Genomic DNA, 20,000 nt, shown 5'->3' with positions numbered 1-20,000 from the left:
CCACAATGTAGTAAATGTAGGAGTGATGGTCTGTATGCTCAATTAGATGCAATATAATCGATCCAATGCAAAAAAATTGTGTATCAACATACACATCAGACCATCACATCAAGAGATTTCCAGCTTCCATCAGTAACAGTAGTTGTTGCACTGATGCTCCAGCCCTCAGGAAAGTAAAGCGATCACAATTGGCCAGCTGTGACTTCAAAAAGAACTCTCTGTTATGTGGCAAAAGCTGTGTACCACTGGGACTTAAGTGTTATATCCCCAAGTACTGGAGGAGGATCATACAATGCAGAACTGTTGATTACTTTATCAGACGAACATCTGAGATGTCTGTGATCTCTGTAATGATGCCATCGCTGATAATGTTCATCTTTGTGTGAACGGTTCTGTTGCTGAGCTACATGTTGCGGATGCCCCATACCACAATGATTGTTGTCAACACTTTGTGAGTGCAAAGTCCATCAAAGCAGCAGTCAACGAGGCTGACATCACCTCCATGCAGGATGAAGACATTGATCATGTTTTTGAGTATGTATTAGCAGACATCGCACAAGACAAGACATGTGTATGGAATTTAGTAGAAATGCTCAAGCTCTAAGTGTCACATGATGTACCTAGGCTGACATGCCCTAGGTTGATTGAGAAGCTTACAAACCACTTTGGACCTGACTTGCTTGTATTATCTGGAGATGGAGTTGCCAGCCTTCTGGTATTCCACATTAAACCATCTCTTCTGTTGAGACTGGTTGATGAAGATGATTCTGATGTTGATGCGTAGCATATCATGAAACATATTATTCATGAATCAAATATGTGAGCGCCCTCAAAGGAATCATTTGACATCAGGTTGACACAGGACAATGCAGCTGACCATCAAGTCATGGTATGATTCAGCTTTTTTCATCACACTCACCAAAGCCAGACAACATAAACTCAGCTATTCTCATTGGAAACATGATCACGAGTGTGATCACCAACAAACCCACAACACCACATATTGTGCTTGGTATTTTGATGCAGGAAATGGCTTACATTGACTAATGTTAATAGTTTGGTATTACCTGTTCATAAAATGATGTCCTGCAGTTCAAGGCTTCTACAGCATATGCAGCCAAACAGAAAGTACAGTTGTGAGGAGTATTTGTCCCCCGCCCTCCGACAAGGTCGGAGATGTGGGACATTAAAATTAGCTCCATCCGACCGACCGACCAATTATAATCTGTCCATATACTTTTGTGTGCACGATATTTCAAAAACCGTTGAACCTTTCGCTTTCATATTGCAGGTATCTATTCCTCATGACATAATCTCAACCTGGTTATTTCACCACTGTGATTGGCTGAATTATGTTGCCATGACAACTATCTCAGTAACTTGACTTGTGTATGCAATATTTCAAAAACCATTGAACATTTAGCTTTCATATAACACAAATCTATTCCTCATATCACCCAAAAGGTGGGAGACCTAGAGTATCAGCTCTTTGTTGAGAGTAAAGTTGGATTGATCCAAGCGCGAGCTGATAACTTTGATGCCAACATCTTATCACCAAATGGGCTCAATTCAATGGCATGCTCTAGCATTGCTGTTGACCCAATTGCAGGAGAATGGTGTCAACAATTTGAACCAATAATCCCATAACTCTCCAGCCATCAGATACCTACACAAAGAAGAAATGAAAGATGAGGTCATACAACCAGTACTAGTGCACCATTACAATGGAGCAGAGAAGCTGAACCAGAGAAGCCGAACAACACTCTCATAAATTGTGTATTGTGACAAAATGCTTTTGTTTTAATTTCTGGAAGGAATAAAACAAAATTGGTTTATTGGTCTCGCCCCCCACACCCCTCCCCCCCCCCGTTGCTCTATCTGCGATTTGTCCCAACCATATTTCCGCAGGGCGCTCAAGGTCCGCCAAAAACCCCATTCTGGTAATATTACCAAAATCACGAATCACTGCTCACCTTCACTCTTTCACTCCTCTTTTTCCCCGCCTTTGGAATAAACTCCCTCACTCTGTTCAATCCCATTCTTCCCTCCAGACATTCAAAACAACTATTCACCACAACCTCTTGTCGTCCCCTATCCAGATCCTCGATCTTTTCTACCCCCATTAGTAGGGTGGATTTACTGGTTCTGGCTCACTTTTCCCCATGTAAATGAATGGGGGATTTTCAGCGATTCCCTTTTTTTCCCCTAAAAATAAACCCCCTTTTTATCCGTTTTTCCCTGCTGTGCAGGGGTTTGGCTTTTTGTGAGGCAATGTTTATGGCCGGATGCCCTTCCTGACGCCAACCCTGGTCGCCTCTTACGACACACAGGGATATGGTACACCTATTCTAACCGGGGCATACACCGGGACCAGTACACTGACACTCATTTCGCCGACCTCGGAAGGATAACAGGCTGAGTCAACCCCCTGGTGTTAATTCAGCAGCCAACGGGTCTTGAACTCAGGAAACTGGGATCCCAAGCCGCCACCCTAACCACTAAGCCAACACCAGGCTTAGCCAACACCAGGCTTTGTATATATATATATATATAACCAGGCTATCCCAAGGTATATTTATTTGTCTCCCCTTTTAACCTGGAGGTTGAACCTCATTGAATTGAACAGCTCACTCATTGAACCTATAAAGATTTGTTCATTCTCAAATTCCTTCAATAGTTTAATTTTCTTTGCACAATAATCCCCATCTAAAATATTGACAAACAAAACATTTGAATCTTTATATTTTTTAAGATACCCCTTTTGTGCCATTACGAAATGATAAACTTCTCTTAATGCTCTTGTTTGACCACCTCCTGAGCCACATATCATTTTGAGATTATAGTAAATTGTTTTTTCATTGTTCAATTGATAACCATCAAAGTTTTCAGTCCATTCAAGGATATTCATTTTTTTCTTTACATCCTCTAACTTACTACTTTTTAAATTGATTCGCTTATTTGTTTTATTTACCTTTGTTTTAGTTATTTTTTCAATAAGACTTATTTGATATTTTTCACATTCATTATGTTTTCCATTTATATACCAAGACTGAGATTTTCTCCACTCTTTAGTTTGATTAATACTTGGTTTGACCATTTATATATTGCGAAAAAACGCGGCGGTAGCCTTAAAAAAACCCTAACCCATCTCCCCATCGTTAAAACGCAATCTATTTTATACACTCTATCATACAATATCCATATGGAACACAATCTATTCCATTATCTAAAATAAATCTCTTATCATCAAAGGCTCCTAATGCCTTTTTATTTACTTCTTCACTCTATATGTTATGTTTATAACTTCTTATTGTATTCATTTTCCTATATTCTTCTTTCTTATTCATCAAACAATTATAATAATTTCTAAAAGTTATTGATTTCTTTATTACATATTTCTTTATTCCCTTTAACCTCTTATCAATCTGATCACCATACTTATAAGCATATGCCTTTGCTCTCAATCCAATAAACTCACTCATTACTTTTCCACCCAACTCATCCTTAAACTTACCAATAACCTTTTCATTCTTTTTGGAAAATAACTCACTCTTCTTGCTGAAATTACTTGTATCATATACTCCAATATTTTTCTTCATATCTTCATAAACATCATCAGTTTTTATATCTAAGATAAAACTATCAGTGTCCATATACAACAATGAAACATTTTCACCATACTCTTTCTTTAAGTCATTATACAAATAATCATACATCAATATCTTTGATAAATCAAGAACTGCTGTTCCAATATAAATTGGTTTATCCATTACAATACTTTCCTTTTTCATATGAATTGCAGAAAAGTTCTCTGAAAAAACCTCTTCTCTCTCAAAACTTGGTTTATTTATCAATGTCGAAGCTTCTTTCCAAGATGTTGCGAATCTAATGTTTTGCCTGTTTCTAGCATTTTCCATAGTCTTTCCAAATACAGCATTATTCATTAATTTATAAAAGTCCCCTTCAAATTTTACTTTTGTATTTGCTCTCATATCTGTATTGAATTGAATATACTTTTTCACCCAAGGACTTTGTTTAAATTTTAAAACTCTATGAATTTTAGCTACTCTCAATCCTTCTCTCAAAAACTGTTTTAAGCTTCTCTGATGCAAAACATATCCCTGTTTAGCATAGAATGTTGTTAATAACTTTTCTGTTGATTTACCTTTAATATTAAAACTTTTATGATAATCACTTAACCATTCTTTCTTTGGGGTTTCTTTCTCACATGCAAAAGGAAGATCTTTATGCTTATTATGAAGATCACTCGGGTACCTCAAATCAACTTCAAAATAATAACCTTCTTCTTCGTCATTCAATTCCTCTTGAGAAGAAATAACAATATTCATCAAAGCCTTTTCATAATCCTTTTCTTCCACCCACTCTAATTTACCATAAGGCAGAGATTGAGACATTGCCCATCCATACAAATTATTAGCATCAAAATACATCAAATAATTACTATCTTTTTCACTATCATAATTTGGAAGATATTTATTATTTGCTTTAGCATATCTTTTTGAACATACTTGTGATATTCCACCTCTCTTGGACTTCTCAATCATCAAAAGCATATCAACATCAGTGATTAAATCTATATCTTGTTTTGTCATTTTCATCATTGCACTCCAAGCTAAACCAGGAGCTGTGAAATAGTGGGAAGGATCTAATCCATAACAATTTTTATTATGACAGAGTGATCTAAAAGCTTCAAACACATCAGCGAACAATAAAACATCTGTTTTTAGATATAAATCATGATATTCTCCAAGGTTCTTTATCTTAAATATTTTCCATATTTCTTGTGCGTGTTTATATTCCTTATCACTTATCTCTTCTTCATAAAGGTTATTATAGAAACTTTCTTTTGATGGAAGTTGTGTTTCTTTAAATCTCATAAATGAATCCATATAATCATAAGGATAAATTCCCTTACTTGTAAGAATTTTCTCTTTACTTTGAATTTCATTCCTTGTTTGAATTTCCTCTCTCGTAAGAATTCCTTCTTTAATCAGAATTTCATCTTTAATCAGAATTTCCTCTTTAGTTAGAATTTCATTCATTGTTCGAGTTTTCTTTATAATTAGAATTTCACCTTCAGTTAGAATATCTTCATTAATTAGAGTTTCCTCTTTACTTTGAATTCTCTCTTTAATCTGAATTTCCTCTTTAGTGAGAATTTCCTTTTTTGGAAAGAATGAATTAAGATTTGGAAAAGAGTCCGTGGAGCTTAGATTTGATGCGAGGTAGGCTAGTGGTGTTCCCATAAACTTGTAAGAATCTAGAAACCTAATACGAGTTAAAGGTTTTGTGAATATCATTTTTGAAAATGAAATATACTTTTGACTTGTGTTTGTTATGGCAGAAATATTCCCTGGTGTTTTTGAAAGTTCATTTATAAATAGATGTGTATCATAGTTGGCGCTGTTGTGAAGAAAGACTGGAATAAAAGAAGGTAATTTATAATTAAGATTACAACAGGAATGAGCGGGACCTCTATATTTACCAGTAAGATGACAATGATCCCTAACTTTAGACTCCTTAATTTCCCCCTCACAAATATGACAGATATTGTTCTTTCTAAATTCTAATTTTTCTTCTTTGGTTAATTTCATCGGTTCATTTGTTTCTTTCATTAATTTAGTGAGTCTTATACAATCCTTTTCTAATCGTTTTACAAACTCTTGTGAAGCTTTTTTCCACGATAATGTTCAAGTTTGTTATACTTTTCTCCAACAGATGATTTGATATAATAACAGAAACCACAAGGAATATGTTTTTGATATTTATTTGTATATGATTCTTTTGGATTAGGAGAAGTAGTATTTATCTTTTTAAGGATACATTCAAAATCAGCGTATATCACAAATGGGTGCATGATAGATTTATTATAATCTTCAAAAGAAATCTTTTCACCAGGTTTAGGCATTGTAATTACAGCTGATTTATGATTACTACAATATTTTGAATGTTGTTCTAATCGTTCTTTTGTATGAAATGAATTAAGACATCGCTTACAAGGATATATTTTGTTTGCTGTTCTGAATACCTGAGAAGAGATTAATCTTGATAAATTATTGATGTATGTGTAATGTGAATTCTTTCCAACACTAAAATATAAAAGATCAATGTGTGTTTCTTCATTTTTATAGTTGTTTGAAATTTTTAATATTTGAACTTTGTTTGTATCTGTTAATCCATATACATTAATAGAAAGATTATTCTTTTTCTCAAATTTAGGAATATCTATTAGTGGCATTGGGAATTTAAAATCTTTAATGTCCAAGGTATTCTCATATTTCATATATTGTTTTACTCTTTCTGAATTACATTTTGGTGGATGAAAGTGAGCAAGAACAGACCAGAGAAAACATTTATTATCATTGTTCTTAATATTAACAACTGCCTTCTTTAGTTTTATTTCTTTTGGTAATTCAATATAAGAAGAAGCTTTAAGAGGGTTTGATTTTAGAATGTGTATATCTAAAAAGATGATTTTTTAAAATATTGAATCCACTTCCTACCACTGTATTATCAACATCCTCCTCTTGTCTTGATAGTTCTTCATAAACCCCACTATTCAAAAAATCTTGAAATGATGTTATAAAATGAAGATCTGTTCTCATATAAGGAGTATGTTCTTCATCTTGTCTTTTCATATTCATTTTCACTCCCATATAAAACTTTAAAGTTTTCATTTCTTTTACTGTCTTTTTAATAAATTTTTCAACATCGGGTTTCACTATTTCAATTGATTCAGCTATTGATGATGGACCGGGTTCTCCAAATTGAAAAATCCTTATTTTTATATGCCCTTTAAATGCCCCATCAGTGTTTTCAATATAATAGTCTCCCTTTACTTTAAACTCATTTTTCTTGTGTTTTTGTGATTGAAGATGTTTATTATAACTACTCTTCAAAACATCCTTTGAACAGATATCACAATGTTTTCTTTCCAACTCAAGAGGAGATATTTGATGAAACAGATTAAATGTGTGTTTGTTGGTTCGGAGGTGTTTTCTATAATGTTTATATTTGTGATTACAAACATCGCAGTATGTTGTATTCACCATATTTATATAATAAATCTTTGCTTAAACTAAAATTTTCTTGATGAAAATTTCGTTTATTTTACAGGTGAATCTGTGCTTAAAACCATTTTATCCTCCAACTTTTTCACTTAATAAATACAATGTTTCAAGACACAAAAGACAAGTTTCAATCAATCTCTTCATTTGTTAAAGACACTGAGAAATATGTCAAGGATGTAAAATTGAACAAAGATAAATATAACAACTATTGGATAAAAACAATTATGGTAAATAATATGAGTTCTTCAATTTCCTTCAGTGGAAGGGCTTTTAGTATACCTGGTAGAACATCAATTAAAGTATCTCTAACAAAAGTTTCTCCTCTCCTTCTAGTAATATATTCAAAACTAGAAAAAGCAATGAAACAAGAAAAAGTATCAAAAAACAAAAATCTTATGGATGAAGCTTTTAGAAAGAAAAGATAAGACCATCTGTAATATGCAAGGAGAAATTTGTATTTTTTTCAACAACCCAAAAGATGTAAATCCTGATGAAATAAAGGATGTTAATATATCAGGTGAAATGACATTTCGTTCAATAGTAATTAACGATCATTTTAAAATTACCTTTAATATAAAAAATGTTGTCGTTGAATCTGATAATGAAAAAAAAGTATATCGATATCGATGGTAATATACAACTGAAAGTATAGATGAATTTCAGTTTAAGTAAAGTTTTACTTTATAAATATGCTAGACTTTCCTGATTCTCCATATGACAAATTTGAGAATTGTCCTGCGTGTGAAAGACGGGGATTAAACACAGAGTCAAAAGCCTATAAACAATGTATATTCTGTGATTATCTTCTAATTAATGATAATAAAAAATATAAAAAGGAAAATAATTCTTTTAGATTTACACCAAAAATGAATTACTTTACAAGATTGATTAGAGAAATGAATGTAAAGTATGAGGGTGATAACACACCTTTCCTTACAAGGGAAGAAACTGAACGTATAAGAGAAATGTTCAAAGGATTGTTGTTGTATATTATTCATGGATGTAATTTTCAGGGAAATATCAACACAAGATATTGTATACATAAAATAATGGATTATCTTGAAATTAAACCTGAACTTAGGATAAAATATAGAGTTTCTAAAAAAGCCAATAATAAATTAAATAACCTGTTTTTCAAATATATAAATGAATGATTTTTTACCTATTTGGGAAAATAAGATAAAATTTAACAACCATAAAAATCTACCAAATTCATTAAGATGTCTCATAGTTGGTTCAAGTGGATGTGGAAAAACCTGCTTACTTTTAAAGATGCTCCTCACTCCCAACTTTTTAGATTATGATAATTTAATAATTTTCACAAAGTCGAGTTTTCAACCAGAGTATCAACTACTCTCACAAGGTTTTAATGCTGGTCTTCAAAAAGAAGATATAATCGGTTTATTTAAACGTCAAAAAAACCTAAATGATTATAACATTGAAGATATAATTCAACTATTTTGTGATACACAGAGATGTAAAAAGAAATCAAATCCTATAACTTGTATTCTTAGTGATAATACGGATGATATACCGTCTCCCCAAGATTTAGATAAATCAAAAAAGAACCTCGTTATCTTTGATTATTGTGTTAATGAGAGAACCCAAACGGTAATGGACAGCTACTACACAAGAGGGAGACATTCTTCTTGTAATTGTATTTATCTTAGTCAATCGTACTTTCAACTTCCTCGTCGTTCCATCAGAAACAATGCTAATACTTTTATTTTATTCAAGTTAAATTCAATAGATATCAATAATTTTTGAAGAGATAATTGTTCTCTATTATGTAGTAAAAAGAAATTTGAGGATTACATGAAGCACACGACTGAAAAATATAAATATATTGTTGTGAAACAAGATGAGATATTAAGGGATATATTTTTTGTTTTATAAACAATTACATATATAAATGACAACTATTATTATAAATCTTGTGGGTAAATCTGCTTCTGGAAAAAACTTTCATAAATCAAGGTTCTTGTGTAGTACAAATGAGAATATTGTAAATTTACTTAAAAAACACCCCGTGATACGCATTGTATCAACAACAACTAGAGCAATAAGACCTGGAGAAGTAAAAGGTGAAGATTATCACTATATTTCAGTGGAGGAACATATGCGATTGAGGAATGAAGGCCAAATGTTTGAGGAGGTTTCTCTTGGTACAACAAAATATTCACATTGTAAGAGTGAGTTTAGGAAACTAAAATCTGGTGGTGTTGGGATATTAGAAACGAATCCAGAAGGAACGAGACAAATTATTAAACATCTGAGTGGAGTGAAGATTTTATCATTCGGTTTTGATGTTGATGAAGAAACTCAACGCAAACGTATGAAAAGCAGAGATGCAATTATTAGTGAAGAAGAAATTACAACTCGCATTAATGTCAATAAAGAATTTGATGAAATATTTAAAGAAAAGGATTGATTTGAACACATCTACTTGAATGATGAAGAAAAGGAAAATTTCCCTGTTGATCTTTACAATTCATTAAATGATATTTTACAATAAATAAATGGATGCAAAAGAAAGAGCAAGAAGATTTAAGGAACATCAAGAGTTGGTTTCAAAAGTTGTAAAACAACAGGAAGACATAAAGAAGAAACGCAGACAGAAACTAACGGGCGAAGAAGCATTTGAAAGAAAACAAGAGAAATTTTTTAAACCACTTTTAAAAACTTCCCAAGAAAAAAATGAAAGATATTTCCACAGTTCCCACAGTAGAATATACTCCTAAAAAACTTCAAATGTTAAAAGATTTTGATCAAATGACGGAGGAAGAATTAGAGCATTTAGGAGAATTAGAATATGATGATGAAGGTTTATTTCAACAACTGGAAGAGATTAATCGACCCCCTGATTATATTGTGAATGCTCATCAAAACAATGAATATTCAGCGGATTCAAAAACCAAAGCAGGACTCATTCCAACAGAACAACCAGCAATATTTCATCTTGTTCAAGAAAAGGTATTGATATTTAATGATGAATTAAGGTTCTTGGGTTCTGCTCAACCCCCTGTTAAACTAACTCCGAGATTAATGTTTCTTCTCACAAAAGATGGAAGACAAGGTTCAACTGTGAGGGATGAATCAAAGTATATTGATAAACCATTGGATATGGAAAATAATGATGATAGAGTATATATTGATCTGCTGAACACTCCAAATTATAAGGTTATTCTTTCTGGTAAAAGTAGGAAGAATGAGAAGGAGAAACACATTATTCAGGCTTTAAGTATCCTTGGTTCAGGTGTTAGTTTTCTTCCAAATGACCCATCGCAATTAGTTAATAGACTGTTATTGTTGTTAGGCAGTAAGAAGGCTGGAAATAACAATTATTTTAATGAAGCATCAGCCATTTTAGACCAGTTGATGAACATGAAAATAATTAATAAATATCGATATAAAGACATTTTATCTCATATTAAATAAGATGAGAAGCACAATCCTTAGTTTCAATTTCACAACAAGCGACCACACATCTTCATTCCCATACTCACTACAACTTGACACAACAAAAGAATATGAGGCATCTTTATTGTCCATGGAAACTTATAATACCTTATTTAATATAACCGAGAAAAATGACAAGTTTAGTTATAATCCGGGAAGTGGATACAAAACGATAACAGTCTCACCCGGAGCATATGAGATTTCTCAAATATCTTCCGAAATTGCTCGTCTTATGAAAGAACAGGGTGATGAACCAAAAAATATTGTTATAAACATTCAAAAACATACTTCAAAATCAACGATTAAAGTTAAAAATAACTACAAGGTTGATTTCACAATTGATAATTCATTTAGAGAGTTATTGGGTTTCTCCTCAAAAAAGATTGAAACTAATGGGACATTTTACAGTGATAATGTCATTCAAATATCCTCAGGAATAAATTCGGTGTTAATTCACTGTGATTTGATTGATGGTGCTTATAATGATGGAAAAAAAACAAATACAATATTTTCATTCAGCGCATACTCAACCCCAATTGGTTATAAATTCAATATGGAACCCAAAAATTTGGTTTATCTACCTGTGTCAGGAAAAACCATACACAGAGTAAATTTTAGGATAACCGACCAAGATAATCGTGTGATTTCTTTAACTGGAGAAGTTATATCCATCAGAATTCACCTACGTGAAGTTTTCCAATAAATAAATACGATGGTTATTGTGAGGAAACACGAGTTGGGAAAATATAAAATAATTACAGGGGATGGGATGTTCCTTTCCCCATACTACAAGGGTGAAGGTATGTATCTTGGTAGAGGATACTATAAACCTAAGAGACAAAGGGGTGTTGGACATCAATTTAGAGGAGATGGGATAATTGATACTCTCATGGGTATTGGTTCAACTATTCTTAAACATAAAGATCTAATTGGTTCAACTGCTTCTGCTGTGGGAAATGTAGCAGGTGCTGGAAAGAGTATAAAAGATGCTCAGAAGGAATCTCATAAATTACAAGCAATAAAAGAAATTAAGAAAGGCAAAACTCAGTTGTCCCCCCAAGAACGACAGAAAATAATTCAAATACTTGGATCAGGGTTTCAAAAGTTTTAACATCTTTTTTCCTAAATAAATACAAGTATGGAAGCAATTGATAGTATCTATGATTTGGATGATACTATTATTATCTCAAACTCCACTAAAAAAGAAGATAACTTCAAGGTAAATGCAATAACTGGAACAGACTGGAATACGAATGGTACAAAAAGTTTTGAAATAAATAATCAACAAACCTATTTGAATCTCTCCGAAAGTTTCTTGTTGTGTAAATTTAAATTCACTAAAGCTGGGAATAACACAAACGCTACACTTGTAAATGATTTCTTCTGGAAAATGTTTGATAGTGTGCGTTTGTATATTGGAACACAAGAAGTTGAAGCGGTTGATTATGTCTCTGCTGTATCTGAAATGATAAAATTTACACTCTATACATTCAGTGATAGAATGGGAAAGGGGTCTGTCGAAGGTTTTATTCCTGATATGTCAACGGGAACAAACACAGACCCTGGATATACTCAAAGGAAAGGAATGTATAATGATGATACAAAAGCAGAAAATAGTTTTACTGTGGCAGTTCCTCTTAAAGATATATTTGGATTTTGTGATCATGATAAAGTTCTGCATGGTCTTAAAATTAGATTTCAACTACAAAGGAATGATAATGAAAATCGATTGCTTTTTGGTGTTGCTAGTGCTTTTGGTGATCAGAATGAATTTCTAATTGAGGAAATGAGTTGGTATATCAGTGAATATACTCCTAATCTTAAAACAGAAGAGATGTTGAATCGAAGACTTAACTCAAAGAAACCACTCAGTGTATCATACCTCAAAAGAAGATGTCAACACGTTAAACTCAACCAAACCACTTACACGTGGAATTTGGGTGTTCTGGAAGGAAAGCCACGATATCTGTGGATCATTTTTAAAAAGCCAGATGGTGATACTGCGACTGATAAGAATAATGCATTGAGTGATAATGCTAAGGTGAAACAACTTCGCGTTTCTCTAGATGGAACATTTTATCCACGAGATAGATTGGAAATTAATTGGGAAAAAAATGATTTTGCTGAAGCATACAAGTCTTACCAAAAGGTGTGTGAAAGTAATGGAAATAAAGAACCTATTTTGGATATGACAGCATTTAAAAGTTTGTATACAATCTATGCGTTTGACCTGAGCGCGCAAAAGGAAACTATAAAGTCTAATCGAGTGGATACTTCCCTATACATTGAAAGAGGAGAGAGTGAAGAAGTTGATACATATTGTTTGCTTTTGGAAGAAACAGAATTGCAGATTAATACACATAATGGTGTGATGATTAGTCTCACATAATTTTTTGTTAAATAAATGAGTGGCAAAGTACCAACTGGGGTATATGTTAATCAAATCAATCTTCATAAACTATCATCTTGTGTTCAAAATCAAAAGCCTTGTACGATTAACGTTAATACAATTCAGAGAAAAGGAGCAGTAAGAATTGATGTTTTGCTCACAAGAGAACAGGTTAAAATCTTGAATGACACTGGCTCACTTAAAATTAAATTGACAAAACCAATGTTGAAAAAATATTTAATAAGAGAGACGAGTGGAGGATTTCTCCCATTTCTACTTCCTTTATTTGCTGGTTTAAGTGCGGTTGGAGCATTGACGGGTGGTATTTCAACAGCGGTGAAAACTGCCAACGAAAGGAAGGCTCAACTCCAGGCTCAAAATCAATTGGAAAGACATAACAAAGAGTTGGAGAAACAAATTAGTGGAAGTGGTGTAATTGTAAATTTTGCTGAAAAACTTGAAGGTCTGCCTGATAAAGCGAGATTGTTAGTTGGAGATATGCTTTCTTCTATAGCACAAGCAGGTGTAAAATTAACGAAAAGAGGTAATGGATTATATCTTTCTAATAAATAAATGAGCATTGATGAGTGGTTGAAAGAATTTGGAAAGAATACAACATCAAATTTACATCTTGTTAAATATTGTAAGAAATTAAAAATTCATAATGTGGTTATTTGTATGAGAGATGAATTAACAAATGTGCTGAAACATACAAAGAATATTATTATGAACTTAGAAGATAATAATGGGAACGGTTCTCATTGGGTTTGTATTTTTAATAGTCAAGACAAATATTATTTTGATAGTGATGTGGATTTTTTAAACCCACCTTGTTGTGATCGTTGTCCTCCTGAAGGATTCTAACTGGCCGATTGTGGAATCCTATTTGACTTCAGACAGAGTTTAACGTTTGTCCGATTTGATTATAAAACCCTACAAAAACCCTATCGACACTGATAAAACTGATGTCCACACAAGTCCTTCCTTGTGAAACAATTTATTTCCTAATTATACACCATACACTTCTCACCCTTGTACAATGAACTTAAGAATCCCCATTTGATTGCAATATTATTTGGTTCTATTTCATTTATTCTTATTTTAGTTAACAGTTAGACCAACCCAATTCAATTCACTTCTACATTACATCAGAGAGTTTTATTCTAACTTGGTACTTGGTCAGTTCCAAGAAGTACGAGCCACTGAGAAACTATACTTCCTCACGTGCTCGTAATAAGAAAATGTGTCTTTCAAAACATTTTATACTTCCATGAGAGAGAGGTTGGGGGATATTCACCCAGACTGTAGACGTGTCCTTTAGACAAAAAGCCACTTTGTACATTTTTCTAAGCAAAGGTTCATTTATCAGCTCAGTCACTCTGCTCCAGAACAACACATTTCTTATCATTTAGGGCAAAAGTCTTTTGGCCAGAAATGACAGCCAATTCAATTTGCAGCATAAAAGTTACATTTCTGAAACTCCATTTGTTACAATTTAAAATACATTAATATAATTTTTTCCCCCACACTCCCCCGTTTTTTTTTTTTTAAGGAAAATTTGAATAATTTTTCTTACACATGATTACCATGTCCCATTTCTGAAGGAGAAAAGATTTCCATTATTCAAGTTCAATCAACAATGGCAGCGAGTGCTCATATCAGAAAATGAGTGTGTTTCCATTTAATTTATGGCCTGTTCATCAGCATGTGTTACACATTGGAAACATGCTAGCCGAAGTCAGAAGATAAACAGGTCAGGGTGTGGATAGAGTGGCACCCAACGGGAAACACAATCGAAGCACTCCTTGAGCTGAGGAGAAGGTAGATGTGGGCAAGTACAAGTTTGGGCCGGACACTGGGTTGAAGGAGCGCAGTGTGGAATTCCAGGCCTGTCGTACATTGAAGCGACCACAGCAAGTTCACGATGTATTTGCAGAGCGGCAATCGAGAGTGTGGCTGAGAACATTCCTCCACGCAGGCACCACACAACGCCGATGTTAAGACTTTGCTCAACCTTCTCCTCAGTGGGTTTTTCTTTCTTTTCCCACATTGCTCCATCTTATCTCCTCGGGAAGGGGCATGATCATGTGTTGAATGCTCAATCACCCAAATCTGGGTTCTCCCGTCGTCCAATCTTTGTGTGGAATTTCTTTCCAAACTTTATTTAGATGAAATCGTACATTGCTTCAAAGACTGCTTTCAACACTCCGAAACAAACAAAGCATCAATAAAACACCAATCAATAAACGTCATGGGCATATGTAGTTCTACAAGACTAACAAAGATTCTTATGGAAGCATTTAACTTGCATTATATGTCATATCAATATTTTAATCCCTTTCTTGTTATTTCCCAAAACAACATGCTAAAATATACAGAAATCCCAGTTGTACGTATACTCAAAACATCCATCTCATTTGCTATTTCCATCTACATTTTAAATCTCTGACATTTCTCCATCTGTCCACTTCTCTCTCACCAAAACAGCAAACATGCTGCCATTTTTCCAACTCACATACACAAACCATCTGTCACTTCCTCCGACCTTCTCAATTACGAATCCATTTTCTTTTATCAAAACAAATAAATCATTTTAAACAGTTTTACAAAAATTGTCAAATCACTTGTCAAATATCATTTAAATTGCAGCTCAAACACTCTGTCTACACATGCAGCTTCACCCTCCACAATCTTTATCCCAGTCTTAGAAAAGCATCTTAAACTTCAGACTAATAAACATCCAAACTCTCTTAAACAACTTTTGGTCAAAACAATAAAATATTTCCTTTTAAAATCCATAAATGAAAAAATTAAATCTTCAGCATCTATCCAATTAAATCATGAATTTACCTTGACTGAATCGATCAAAGGGTTACACTGGGTTGTTTGCCATTGCCTTCCCAGCACAAGTTCAGGTAACCTCAACATTCGCAGACGAATAAAACAATATTTCAACGTCCATCCGAGGGAATCATCTATTATCTGTGAATCGCCCCACGTGCTAAACATCATAAAATCATTAAAATCATTCCAAATCACGTTTCTACATTTAAATCACATGCAGTATATCCACATTCACAATTGTTATTTCACAATTTATTCAAAATCCCGATGGTTGTAAAATAAAACTTCAACACTTTTTCCTAAATGGACTTCACTTTAAACAGATTCAGTCCAGAGGGTGCGCCACAAACACCAAGGAACGAGGAACAGGAAGTTCTCTCCACATCCAGTGGGAAGAAAAAGGAAAAAAAACTCTGACAGGCAAAACCCACAGTTTAGCATTACTCTGTCATGGCTTCAACACATACACTAGACAGCATTGCATCTAATAGACTCGCGTGTGATCACGTGACAAATACCAATCACATTTCTATCTCATCCTCTTGAATCTGCATATGAATCGAATTTCACACCTAAAGCAAAGGCTCGAACAAAGACTCAGTGTAAAGATATGCCACCCCCCACAGATCGAGTGGAGGGGGTCTCACACAGTGTAGTTTGCGACCTTCGCGTGGAAATGCAACGCAAAGAATGTATAACATGCCATTTCAAACAGACCCACAGCTCAACTCAGCACGAGTTAAAATATCGTCAAAATCCCAACAGAACACGTTTCATTGCAGTGAATATTGGAATCGCACAAGTTTCATTTTTTTTTTTTACTCTCAGGAACAAATCACCCACCATGCTCCCAGCTGGTTAATCATCTCTTGCACTCTACAAAACGTTTCGTGCAAATCATTGCATTTACAAATCTGTAAAACCTCCACACAATATAATATAACAATCTCACTGCCAACAAACTTCCAGTGAGTTCAATGAACAAAAAGTAACTCTTAAAACTCTTACAAACAGGTAACGTACAATGTTTATCTATTTTAACCCTATCTCGGCGTCTCAGCCGTGTCCTCGGCGTCTCTCTCACAGCCGGTCCGTATCAATGCAAACATGTGGCATGTCGCTTCATCATGCCTATTTAATTATGCATCTGACTCCTTAACGAGCCTCTTCTTGTCATCTGACTCCTCTTCTTCTCCAGCACTTTTCTAAAACAACTACAGTACTTATCGTTTACTTTAAAACGGACTCTCTCTGCCGGATCCTCTTCTTTCTCTCAATAAAATTATCTGACAATGAACTTTTCTTTGTTCGAAATGCGTTACCTGCTGAGAGCGCTCTCCCTTACCTTCGCTCAAGCACTTGTCGTTCCTCCAGGCACTGCCTCCGGCAGATTAAGCACCTCCGGTCACGAGCACCGCACCAACGTCGGTTCGAATCCGAGTCACGGCACCAACTGATGTGGATTTTTTAAACCCACCTTGTTGTGATCGTTGTCCTCCTGAAGGATTCTAACTGGCCGATTGTGGAATCCTATTTGACTTCAGACAGAGTTTAACGTTTGTCCGATTTGATTATAAAACCCTACAAAAACCCTATCGACACTGATAAAACTGATGTCCACACAAGTCCTTCCTTGTGAAACAATTTATTTCCTAATTATACACCATACACTTCTCACCCTTGTACAATGAACTTAAGAATCCCCATTTGATTGCAATATTATTTGGTTCTATTTCATTTATTCTTATTTTAGTTAACAGTTAGACCAACCCGATTCAATTCACTTCTACATTACATCAGAGAGTTTTATTCTAACTTGGTACTTGGTCAGTTCCAAGGAGTACGAGCCACTGAGAAACTATACTTCCTCACGTGCTCGTACTAAGAAAATGTGTCTTTCAAAACATTTTATACTTCCATGAGAGAGAGGTTGGGGGATATTCACCCAGACTGTAGACGTGTCCTTTAGACAAAAAGCCACTTTGTACATTTTTCTAAGCAAAGGTTCATTTATCAGCTCGGTCACTCTGCTCCAGAACAACACATTTCTTATCATTTAGGGCAAAAGTCTTTTGGCCAGAAATGACAGCCAATTCAATTTGCAGCATAAAAGTTACATTTCTGAAACTCCATTTGTTACAATTTAAAATACATTAATATAAATTTTTCCCCCACAATAGTTTTGGTCTTCCACCACCTGTTGAAGTCATAAAATTCTTACAGAATGGTGTTTATCAAACATTTCAAGTCCAAGAATTAAATTCCAAGTGTTGTGGTCAATTATGTCTATATGTGTTATTTCAACTCAACAAAAATAAAAAATTTTATGATATTATTTTTAATCTAATATAAATGACTTATGTTGGTAAAGATGGTTCTATCTTTGGTGTATCTCAAGAACTGGATATTGATTTATCAAATTATTACACAAAGGCACAGGCTGAACGACATAAATATAATATAACCAAAAATATTAACATGAAAAATGCTTATAAATTAAAAAAAAATATCCAAGCCCGACTGACGCGAATGACTTGGTGAGATTAAGCGATTTATCACAATATATATACTTAAATAAAACAGCCGTGTATTCTAAAGATACAGAAGTGTTGATATTATCTCTAGGTCATACAGAATTCACAGTTCGAATTAAAATAAATTTTTATAAAGAAGGGCGTATCGTTTGTATGGGAATAGAACAATGGGGGTATGATATGAATGATTTAGGGTATAATTGGTCATTTAAAATTAACCTCGAAGACCTGAAACAATTAAATCAGTCTCGTAAGGAAGAATATTATCCACTTGGTATCGAGAATGAGTTTTGTGGGGCTACGATTAGTAAACAACAAATAAAAGAATTTAATAAGGGTAAATATAATAATGGTTTTGCCCTTGTTTATCTCATGAAAACAGAAAAAACAGGATTATATATAATAAGTAAGGAAATACAAAATGATTTAACTATGGGAAGATGGGGAGGTGTTTCGTGCCATAATATTATTCTAACATATATTTCTAATACATAAATGACAGCAAGAAGGCTTCAAGAAAATTATCATTTCTGTGTTCAAGCATACCTTCAAGAAAAGGGTATTCGGTATTTTAATAAATATGTTCTACAACATAAGAATGAGGTATTTTCAATAAAAGATTGGCATTATGCTGATGTTGATAAACCGACAACTTTAGATTCAATTAGAATGTTAAATAATGAAAAAATTATAAGGTTAAGAAAAGGTAAGGCTCTTTTAGAAATTCAAAAGAAATTTTATTGGTTTCCTGTTGTAAAAAAAATTATTTTGGATACAGGAATAACAAGAAATCCTCATTAATATATGTATAATATTCTATGGGGTGTAAGCGATTCAAGAATAGTAAGGGATGAGGAAGGAGTTGAAGAAGAGAGGGAAGAGGAGGAAAAGGAGAAGGAGGAGAGGGAGAAGGAGGAAAAGGAGAAGAGAGAGGAGGAGAGGGAGAAGAGAGGGAAGAGGAGGAAAAGGAGAAGGAGGAGAGGGAGAAGAAAGAAAAGGAGGAGAGGGAGAAGAGAGAGAAGGAGGAGAGGGAGAAGAGAGAGGAGGAGAGGGAGAAGAGAGAGAAGGAGGAGAGGGAGGAAAGAGAGAAGAGAGAGAGGGAGGAAAGAGAGAAGAGAGAGAGGGAGGAGAGGGAGGAAAGAGCGAGACAAAATAAATATCAAAATCTGGAAACCAGTGAGATTAAAAAAAGATTAGGGGTATTTCAGAAAATAACTCAACCCACCGAGGAGGAAAACAAAGAATTGACAAGTCTATTTGCAATACTTTCGACAAGACTATTGACATCGCCAAGCTATTCATTTTAATTCAAGTTTTTTCTTAAATAAATGGAGGAGAGAGTGAAGGCATTTCTAAGGATTCTTTATGTTTTAAAAATTAAGATTCAAATGTGCATGTTGGAAACTAAAAAGGTTTTTGCACTCTGCAGGAATTTTTCTCATAAATAAATGAGTTATTGTATCAAATGTAAAAAGAAAACTAATACTAAAAATATCTCATATATTAAAAGTAAAAATAACAGGGTTATCCAAAAAGGTATATGTTCGGTGTGTGGTTCAAAAAAAAATCAATTTATCTCCAAACACAAACGAGGAGATATACAAAAGTTTTTATCAGGAAGTAAATTTACAACTACTGGAATACCAGGGGAATTACATCTTCCAGGGTATTCTTTCTGTGGTA

The 20,000-nt window shown here is 33.9% G+C and overlaps 1 protein-coding gene and 1 long non-coding RNA gene across 2 annotated transcripts in view; one reads left to right on the top strand and one right to left on the bottom strand.

Moving 5' to 3' along the window:
• LOC147034853 (extracellular calcium-sensing receptor-like) overlaps window positions 1-1,647 on the top strand; it is a 44,168-nt gene extending 42,521 nt beyond the window's left edge. Inside the window, exons 6-9 of the mRNA XM_085857756.1 lie at window positions 404-534; window positions 640-715; window positions 1,292-1,375; window positions 1,465-1,647. Of these exons, the coding sequence (XP_085713882.1) occupies window positions 404-534; window positions 640-715; window positions 1,292-1,375; window positions 1,465-1,647 (474 nt within the window). The remainder of the gene's footprint in view (window positions 1-403; window positions 535-639; window positions 716-1,291; window positions 1,376-1,464) is intronic.
• Window positions 1,648-13,920: 12,273 nt separating this feature from the next.
• LOC147034852 (uncharacterized) lies at window positions 13,921-17,955 on the bottom strand. Its single transcript, XR_015060560.1, has 2 exons — window positions 15,790-17,955; window positions 13,921-15,144 (listed from the first exon to the last, which is right to left on the bottom strand). It is a non-coding gene; the product is annotated as an uncharacterized LOC147034852 (long non-coding RNA).
• Window positions 17,956-20,000: the final 2,045 nt, after the last annotated feature.

The sequence above is a fragment of the Eptatretus burgeri genome, chromosome 1 (assembly GCF_056783735.1).
Source record: "Eptatretus burgeri isolate ZD-2024b chromosome 1, Ebu_testis_v1, whole genome shotgun sequence".
In the NCBI taxonomy this organism is placed as follows: Eukaryota; Metazoa; Chordata; class Myxini; order Myxiniformes; family Myxinidae; genus Eptatretus; species Eptatretus burgeri.
This window is presented reverse-complemented; position numbering and strand designations above follow the sequence as displayed.